The sequence below is a fragment of the Macrobrachium rosenbergii genome, chromosome 26, assembly GCF_040412425.1.
Source record: "Macrobrachium rosenbergii isolate ZJJX-2024 chromosome 26, ASM4041242v1, whole genome shotgun sequence".
Taxonomy (NCBI): domain Eukaryota; kingdom Metazoa; phylum Arthropoda; class Malacostraca; order Decapoda; family Palaemonidae; genus Macrobrachium; species Macrobrachium rosenbergii.
In genome coordinates, this window is record NC_089766.1 from 44,753,771 (window position 1) to 44,763,731 (window position 9,961).

A 9,961-nucleotide genomic window follows, 5' to 3' on the forward strand; every position below is an offset into this window, starting at 1 on the left:
TTGCTAATATATTTCCAGTGATTTTTTGTAACCGAGAATTTGGTCTCAAATTTTTCTCTCGCTCTTAATTGCTTATCTGTTTGGTCTAGAAACAACATTTCAATTATATTTAATAGTCAACCTTTACATTGGAAACTGCCACAATTCTCTCTGTCCTTTGGCAAGAGATTGCTTTGAAAATGTTGTTACTCATTTAATTTCCTCTCAACAATAATTCAGATTGATGTGATGGCAGTCTGATGTAAACCAATCAAGCAAAATTCTTGCATGATTTACTTACTTGTCACTCAGGTATAGACCCCAGGATAATTAGGAAGGGCACAACCATTACCCCAGGAGACAATTCCAATCAGAACATTGAATGTTTGAGTTGCGCTGCCTGGAGCCACTAGTGGTCCACCTGAGTCACCCTGAGAATGGAAAGTAATGTTTGGCATCGTTATAGTCGCAGGAAAGTATGGAAAATTGTTTTTTTGGCCGGAACTTTTCATGGGGTGTTGCAAATCTTCATCTGTAGAAGTCTTTAAGCATTTCTTCCGTGTAACTAAAAATGTTTACATACCGAGTCTACGTTAATTTTAAAATGTAAGGCGTATCGTTGACAACACCCCTACCTGACAGGAATCTTTTCCTCCAGCAAGCGGTCCAGCACAAATCATGTTTGCTGTGATGGAAGCAGTTCCATATGACAGGCGGCATTGAGTGTTAGTCAGTGTTGGCACCGTCACCTCTTGTAGTTCATTAGGTTGGATACCACCTGCAGTGGTATGAAGCTATAAATTACTGTCACACTTGAAGGTAAAATCAAAAAAGAAAAATATTCCAAAACAAAGAAATACCAGAAGGAAATGATTCAAGAAACAATGATTCCTTATCATCCCCATAATCTGAGGTGAGCTTTTACCCAGAAAGTCTTGACACCTAATGTCGATCATGTCTTAACCTAGGTTATCAAGGCACTCTCCTCTGGGTATACTGTTAAATCAAGTTAAATTCCTGAAGCTACTGTAAATCGTTAAGCGATGAGAACAGTAGTTCTCATCAAGGTTTAAGGATCTTACATGATATTTTTAGTAACGTTCTATAATTTACATTAGATTTAAGGATCTTACATGATATTTTTAGTAATGTTCTATAATTTACATTAGAAGAGGGGTCTTATTTTACCCTTAAATATGATAATAATAAAAATAACGATATTCCAGTGTTGATTGTGCGGAAGAGAAGATGCACTTTGGATGATGAAAGACAAAGATTTTTTCACAATTTCTTTATGCTGTTTCAAACAAAGACTATGAAAATGTACAATGTTTATCAGTAAAGACAGTAATAGTATACTATGGAAAGGAAGGTTTCTAATGACAATAGCATCATAAAAGGAATTAGGTAAACAGGATGTACATTAGTTATTGGGGGTGGTGGAAAGAAATTGCAAAGACCAGCAGAGGAGTTTGGAAGTACAGTACAGTATTTATAAGAGGAGATAGTTGAGAAGAAATTTGAAGAATCATACCTGAGGTAGTTGTTCCCCATCCAGTAACTACAGCATTCACATTTTCGTATAAATTGCCTGCATCTGGGGAGACATACAGGAGCGATCTTGTTGTCAGGTTGGAAAGTAATTGAGTCATAAGTTTGATCAGTGCGATGTCATTGTCCATAGTGCTACTGCTGTAATTTGGATGGACGACGATCTGTAAGGATATAGATAGGCCAGAACTACTATACTGTCACAGGGCACATTATTTGGACATTTCTGAGATACATGTCATTAAATGCAGCTATGCTTTCACACCAGAAAGGTTATATGGAAGTTATTTGGCCTAGTGTATTTCCATTTACATTTGTTTCATAAAAACATACAAAAACAAGTTTTGACGTAGGAAAAACCTATCTTTAGTAGCCGCTGTGAGTCCTCAAAGGAACAAGTCCAATCTCACATCTAGCAGACTTTTTCTTAGGCTGGGACTTTCTTTGGCTACTCTTTGCAGCCAGCTATCTCTTTCAACAGCACTCAAATCAGAATAAGGAAGGATCTGAGAAGATTCCTTACACAGCCCAGCTTTTCCAGACAACAATTGGAACGAAGTCTGGATCTTTTACTGTCTGGGTTGATGATAGATTTAATCCTGAGAGTGTGGCTGCAGGATTTAAACAGTCTGGCTCTCACATGCCAGGAAAAGGCTTTGAGATCACCTTCATCTGAAAATGGGAAGATACTCTGTCCATGGACCTGGAGGGGATCTCTTGCAAACAGGTCGACCTGACACCACCGTTCCTACGAGGGATAATACATACGGATGCCTCCTTGACAGGTTGGGAAAGCCATTGAGAGGAAGATGGTCACCTACCCTGGGCTATTGGCTGTCTTTCCATCTCAAAAAATTGAAACCTCCAAAAGGCACCCACATTTTGTTGATCCTAGACAATATGGCTGCAGTCTTATATTAAGAGGTTAGGCTCATGCTGAGCTTCTCTCAGTCAGTAAATGCCAACATGCTTCCATAATCCGGAAGTGAACCAGTTTGCCACATACAAGAACTGTCAACTTCCAATGTATGTGTCTCTGAACCTGGACATTCAGGCAAAAGCAAGAGATGTATTCCTACAAGACTGGAACAGATGGAAGATGATATACCTTTTTCCCCTCACTGTCCCAGATTTTGAAAGCTTTGAACAATCTTTTTGCTTTCAGCAGAACTGCTGGCCTAGTAGCCCTGAATGAGTCAAACAGTCATTGGTTCCTTATTTCCTCAACAACAGGCAAGGAACAGATTCCAATGCTTTCCATGTTCTATCCCAGACAGGAGGAGGGGAGTCGCCTATGCATCCTCCTTTCTGAGCTGTGACCTTCATGTGGAATTTTAAATCTAGTCAGCCGTGAAGATTATTTGCCTAAAATTGCTAGGTACCAGTGCAAAACTAAGGACTTAATCTGTCCAACAGACCAGTCTGTATGGAAAAAGTGGTTAGATTACCTTAACACTGGGAGCCCAGTTGAATTCTGTTAAAACAGGTTTACAATTTTTATCTTTTGAAGTCAAGCACCTTGCTATTTCAACAATCATGGCATACAAGGCAGCATTGGCAGAACCCTTGCTTATGGCTTTGGAATTGATTCTAATATTGAATTTGTTAATTCTGTTCTTCAGTCTTTTACACTGCAAAGGTTAGCTCCTACAAAGTTTCCCATTACCTGGTCCCTGAATAAGGTTCTTAGACTCCTGTCATCCCCTCAGTTCATGGGCCCAATACAGCTGTAACTCATATGCTGCAAATGGCAGTCATCTTGACTGCTTTGGCATCAGGAGCTCAGATCAGCATACTGGGCTCTCTTAGACAAGGGCAGCATTTCACAACTCATACACCTAGTTGTCATTTACTGTTGTGTCCTGTACTACCATTCCTGGCCAAGAATGTGGACTTTTAAAGGGAAAATCCCTTTTCTGATGAAGGAACTCAGTATTTCATATAAAATATCATGCCTGGTTAAGCACTTAAGGTTTACCTAGATGTCACAGCGAACAACCCAGATGGTCCTATTTTTAGTACACTTTAGCACAAACAAATAACTGTCTCTACATGAGCTGAGAATTATTCCTTTCCTAAGTTGCATGGCATCCAAAAGGTGAGTACATCATTAACTTTCTTCGTAAATGGTTCCTTTGAAGAATTCTTTGAGTGTATGGAGTGGTTATTAGAGGCACTTTTCCTGAACCAGTGAAGGCAAAATAATCCTGCAGCCATACCTAACAATTAGGTAAGTCACTGTAGAACCACAGTGGATAATACATTTATAGGTTCGTGTGTCTCTGGTTCTGTATTGCTAGACCCTAATCGGTATCCGGAATAAAGAAAACGTTTGATAACCTGTGACTTTACCTTGAACAAAAAATTCCTGAAACACTGTTGCCTTGAGAATGGTGGTAATGCTGAGATATTGCTGGGGAAGGCTCACTAATCCCTAAGCCAGACCCGACATAATTAGGTAAGTCACCTTTGAACCACAAAGAATCACGTATATACTATTGGTTTGTGTGTTGTTTCTTTATTGCCAAACCCTATTAGTATCTGGAGTAAAGAAAATGGTTAATAACCTGTGCTATATCTCAGAGCAAAAATTAACCTGGGTTGTTGGGATTTATTTTTCAGGAGCTAAGCCATTTTGTCACCTGTCAATTTCTTTTATAAGCTCCTTTGAGAACGACAGCAGCTACACTATCAAAAATCAGGTTTTGATGAAGGAAAACCTATTTTGGTAGCCGGTGCGAGTCCTCAAACCTAGCTACATTCCTGATGTAAATGCATTGGACTGGAGTGAACATTTATCTTGCACAGACATGGTATGTAATGAAAATGGCAGCCGACTTATGTCGTTGTCACATCTGTGCAGGGAGAGATGTAGTGAAAGCCGAGGCAGTCATTGTAGGACAAGGGATAGCGCCCGCCTGTCCTGAGTCCTTTATGTTCTATCACTGTGCCAACAAGCACTATTCTGGCCAAAACCAACTGTAAGAGAATTCTTTGTAATTGATTGGCCTGTCTTATGAAGCTGCAGTTGAATGATTGTCTTATTTATTTCTAAAAAAAAATTTTATTATCAGTTTTATGTCCCAATAAGCAGTGGTATAACTACATACTTGAGATGCTAGGATTCTTTGTGTTACAGTAGTTTCAGATGTTGTGGCCCAGTTCTGCTCTCCAACTACAACATTGACACTTGATGCAATAGATCTGAAAAATTAATAGGACTATTATTAGGATTGACAACAGGCTTTTTGTGTACGGAAGAAGATGAAGTCTCATCTTGAGGTTCACTTTTTCTTTAATAAGGAATTGTATTGTCTAGGTTAAATTTTTTTGTTTAATGGGAAATTGTTTTAATATTTTTCTTAGAAGGTCAGTTGGACTTTTGATGGGATGTTCAGTATTGGAGCAGGAGGTTAGATCTGAAACACTGAACGGTTTTTTTATTTGACTGTTTGAGATGCATAAATTCAAGAGATAAGGTTTTAAACAATGGTTGGCTTGTTCAGAATACTAATAATGAGCTCTTAAACCATAGAGAACTTACCTAAGAAGGGAACAAAGGTTAAAGATTAAAAAGTGCATATCTTATTCAGAACATGTTACTCAATTTAAGATCCAAATGCAAGTTGTGTTCGTTACAAGGCCAGAATGAAATGAAATCCCAAATACTGGAATGGGGGTTCACATATGTGGAATGGATGATGACTGATTCAGGTGAGAAAGCATTGATTAAAAAAAAGGAAGGTAGACTTCCTCTTACCCAGTGACACAGTGAGCTGCTGTTACGATCCACTGGTTTGAGACGATAGATCCACCACAGTATGGTCTAGTTCCTGTAGGTGTTGTCAGTCCAACTTGCCAAGGATATTCGTTAACTGTCGTTGTCTGTCCTCCAACTATCCTAATTATAGGATTTCGCCGGCCGCATCCTACATAAGAGGATTGTTTATTTAATATCACTAAAGAATATATAACCTTTGCAGGAAACCTTTTATTGGCAGTTATGGAGATGAAGTTATAGACAGTGACGATCACTTTTAATAGTCAGGCTAAGAGGGGCGGAAAATCTTGAAGTCGTAGGGACTTGTGAGACTCTTTTGAGAACTTGTACTAAGGAAGGGAATTTTTCCCTCCTTCCATATCACTGAATTGAAGCATGATGAAAAGGATTGAAATCTACAGTAGTCATGTTTACACCTAAAAAACATCAACAAAACCCTTAAATTTGTATTTGCTGACATAAGGAAAATGTAACCAGATTAGATTAAGAATGCTTAAGAATGTAGATAAAAACTGACAATTATAGCTCTAATCGTGCTTGAAAAACTTAAAAGATTTTCAAGTACTCTTTCCAGTGCACGCACATACGGAGAGCAATTCAATTTGGTTTAATCTAAAAAGAAATGAAAAAATCTTATCTTCTCCCTATATTAAGCCTTTGACTAAATGAAACTTGTCGAGGAAAGACAGACTTTGGCCTTGATGTGTAGTTCTGCTCCAATTTAGAGGGCTATACCAAAGGCTGTCTTTGACCTTGTGTGTGTGTGTGTGTTTGTGTCTGTCTGTGCGTGCATGCACCAAGAGCCTCTGCTTGAAGAAACCGCTAAGAAAAGTGAGAGAAAAATGGTTGGGGAAATTGTGGAGATGATATTTTGTCCTTGCCCTGTTTGTAATGATACCTCAAAAGATGTGGTGGAAAGCAAAGGATTTTCAACGAAATGAGCTGAGAGAGAGAGAGAGAGAGAGAGAGAGAGAGAGAGAGAGAGTAAGTAGTATAGCTTAGTTTTACCAGACCACTGAGCTGATTAACAGCCTAGGGCTGGCCCGAAGAATTAGACTTATTTTACGTGGCTAAGAACCAATTGGTTACTTAGCAACGGGACCTACAGCTTATTGTGGAATCCGAACCACATTATAGCGAGAAATGAATTTCTATCACCAGAAATAAATTCCTCTAACTCTTCATCAGCCGGCGGAGAGAGAGAGAGAGAGAGAGAGAGAGAGAGAGAGAGAGAGAGAGAGAGAGAGAGAGAGTCTCTAATCCCCGAGAGAACAGGTTCGTCGTGAAATGACCAGCATTCCTGCAGTAATTTCCGAGAGAAGAAGAAGAAGAAGAAGAAGAAGAAGACTGGGCAATTAACTGTAAAATACTGCTTACTTACGGCAAAGGAAAGGCGGTGTAGTTGTTGTCGTCGTTGAAGTCGATGTACTTGTCGAAGTTGACGTAGAGGTTGAAGTTGTTGAAGTCGACGTAGTTGTCGATGTGGTTGTTGGTGTAGTTGTTGTTGTTGTTGTCGGCGTGGTTGTTGAAGTTGACGTATCTGTAGTTGTCGACGTGGTTGTTGGTGTAGTTGTTGTTGTTGGCGTGGTTGTTGAAGTTGATGTAGTTGTAGGTGGCGGTCCTGTTTCAATGGAAAGAAAAAATATAATCAAGCAATCAATCAGAAATTTCCTGTGGCACCCACGGGGATGCATAACCGCCTCAGTGAACTCACGCCACCACATTCTGTCCTGGGCTAACTCCTCCAGATCCCCCCAACACTCATCTCCTGCTTCCTGCCTCAGCGACCTCAACCATGTCTCCTTTGGCCTACCTTTACCTCTTCTACCAAGGGCAACCCACCCCCGTATATCTCATACTATTCCCTGTCTTCTATACATAAGGCCTAGCCACTTCCAGCCTAAGGACCTAACATACTCATCGACCAGTTGCACCCCCAGTTACTTCTCTAAGTCTGTTATTTGATATCTTATCCCACCAATTAATTCATAATATTCTTCTGAGAGTTGTATTTTCAAATGCTAAGAATTTATTATCTGAAGTCACTGTACTGTTCCATGATTCATGCTCATCAATCAAAATAAATGAAAATACTCTAACCATTACCTTAAAAATAATTTAAGTGACTTAAATGATGAAAAAAATACAATTAGACACATTAAAGTTTATTTAAAGGTAAGTGTCATCTTTACCTAAGGCCGTTACTGTGCAGGCGTAATGGCACGGGCGCCCTCTTGTCGATTTGAGGGAGACTTCAACACGTTGTTTTCGCTCTTTTGGGTAAAAGAATCTGTTGATTTGCAGTATCTGTGGAAGAGGATCAAATAATTAGAGATTATGACAGTTTTTGTAACCCTTGATCGGTAGAATTTCAGATCTTTGATAAAAGGTGTGGGAAAAGTGTCTTGAGCCATTAGATTACTTATCCGTAGGCAAATAGCCTACATACATTCATAAAAAAATATATATATATATATATATATATATATATATATATATATATATATATAGGTATATATATACATATATATATATATATGCATATATATATATATATATATATATATATATATATATATATATATATATATATATATATATATATATATATATATATATATATATATATATATATATATATATATATATATATATATATATATATAATATATATATATATATATATAATATATATATATATATATATATATATATATATATATATATATATATATATATATATATATATATATATATATATATATATATATATATATATATATAAACATATATATATATATATATATATATATATATATATATATATATATATATATATATATATATATATATATATATATATATATATATATATATATATATATATATATATATATATATATATATATATATAATTAGCATGAGTTTCTCCATGTCATCGTAACACTAGATCAGTCTAATGTTCAAAAATTTTCTTTGTCTTCAAACTGATTCTGCAAAGAACTCAACAGTAACACAATTGCTGAACTATATACATATTTATTTAGCATTATATTCAGTTTCATCCTCCACTTCACTTTCGAACATCTATTATACAAAGATTGTTTCAAATTTTCCCTTTTAGGGAAAAGCAAAAGAAGGAAAAACACATTCTTACCATGTTTATCACTAATCCTTGTATTTTCTTTCTTTTTTCCTCGCTAACTCTTTTCCTGTAATGTGTCTCATGTAAACAGCTTAAAATTCTCATCATAAAGTTCAAACTATCTCTTATCTTTGCAATCATTTTTCAGTGACATCAAAGAAAATTTCAAAACCCTGTGTGATTTAAAATTATAGGCAGATAGGCCTACTGTACTAAGATTATTCTACTAGGACTCAGGTTGAACTGCAACGTTTTTACTTAATCCTAAGCTTTATGTTAACCTATAATTGTCATGAAAAGTTATACAAACCAATGGACTGGTATGGAAGGTATATAACTTGTTTACAAATTGTATCTTACTTTTCGTAGAGTCCTCTTTTTGTGAATTTGGTGGAAGGATACAGACAGAACCTCTTGGCAGCTCTACTGCAGGTTAATGAGATAGATAAGCCAGGAGTAGGTCCCTGAAAAGGTCAAAGTAGGTAAAAAAAGGGACAAAATTATGATGGAACCGCCTAAATCATGTTTTTAACGCAGAAATAGCCCCAGAAACAACAGAGGGCAAGAAATGTCTTCATAGGTGACAAAAAAAATGCACAGAAACATCAGAGTTTTCTCACTGCCACTTACCTGAAAAGATCCATGTGCAAGGTGTCGGCCTCAAGACGATATTGAATATCTGGCCCAAAGGCATGGTGTAAGTGCCACACGGAAGGGGGAATACTTATGTTGGGAGAGAAAAATAGCAAAAATTAGTCACTTGAGTGTCTAGATAAAATTCTGCCTTTGGAGAACTCTCTCTAGAAAGATAATAAAATCCTCTCATGGTTTTGCTGTTAGGAAATAAAATGGAATGAGGCAGATATGAGAAAGAATAGCAGAGGAGTTATAAAGGACATAATAAGCCTATTGCTTCTGGTTTGATGAGTTCCCAGCAAAAGTGATGAAAGTTAAATATGAAGCAAGCAAGGCATTGGCCTAGCACATTGGTTATCAGATTATTAAAATCCCCATAAAATCTTAAAACAATTTGAGAGCCTCGAAAACTAAGTTGTTTTGATTTTGAAAAAATCTGAATCGCCTCTTTCATTCATTCATGAGACACCAGCGGCAGAGAGCAGGACTGAATTTGCTCCTCGCCCAAATATTTGGAGATCAGGAGATTCAACAACTGCACTAGGCAAACTATACCACTTTTAAAGGGGAAGACTTTTGATTTCCCAAAAGACAGTTAGACTGGACGTTACCTTGTCTATCAGTTTTGGAGTTTTTGGGAACCAAATTCCATTTGGGTTGACCGCTCACATCATTTTTTGCCCCCATTTGAAGAACTTCCTGAAGAGAAAAGGAGGGTACAAGAAAAAGATAAATATGCTGATGTGACTATGAGACAATTAGACATAAGCCTACGTGCATCAACATATGGCTATTTAGAATGTCTATATCCCTGATATATGCTTGAATAAAAATATACTGTAGTCTTATATATCACTGACATGAATCCA

General features: G+C 37.0%; 1 protein-coding gene across 1 annotated transcript; it reads right to left on the reverse strand.

Annotated features, from left to right (window-relative positions):
* Nucleotides 1-287: 287 nt before the first annotated feature.
* LOC136853148 (trypsin-1-like) lies at nt 288-7,234 on the reverse strand. Its single transcript, XM_067128459.1, has 6 exons — nt 6,693-7,234; nt 5,291-5,459; nt 4,641-4,734; nt 1,514-1,694; nt 615-757; nt 288-410 (listed from the first exon to the last, which is right to left on the reverse strand). Exons 1-6 carry the CDS (start codon nt 7,033-7,035, stop codon nt 288-290), a joined length of 1,053 nt encoding a protein of 350 aa, XP_066984560.1. The 5' UTR covers nt 7,036-7,234.
* Between the last annotated feature and the right edge of the window lie 2,727 nt (nt 7,235-9,961).

Excerpts from the sequence above, each read along its gene's own strand:
- LOC136853148 (XM_067128459.1), bottom strand. The coding sequence starts at position 7,035 with ATGTGGTGGCGTGAGTTCACTGAGGCGGTTATGCATCCCCGTGGGTGC. Across the intron at positions 5,460-6,692 it reads TACACCGCCTTTCCTTTGCC|GATGCGGCCGGCGAAATCCT; the intron begins GTAAGTAAGCAG and ends CCTCTTATGTAG. Across the intron at positions 4,735-5,290 it reads GCAGCTCACTGTGTCACTGG|ATCTATTGCATCAAGTGTCA; the intron begins GTAAGAGGAAGT and ends TTAATTTTTCAG.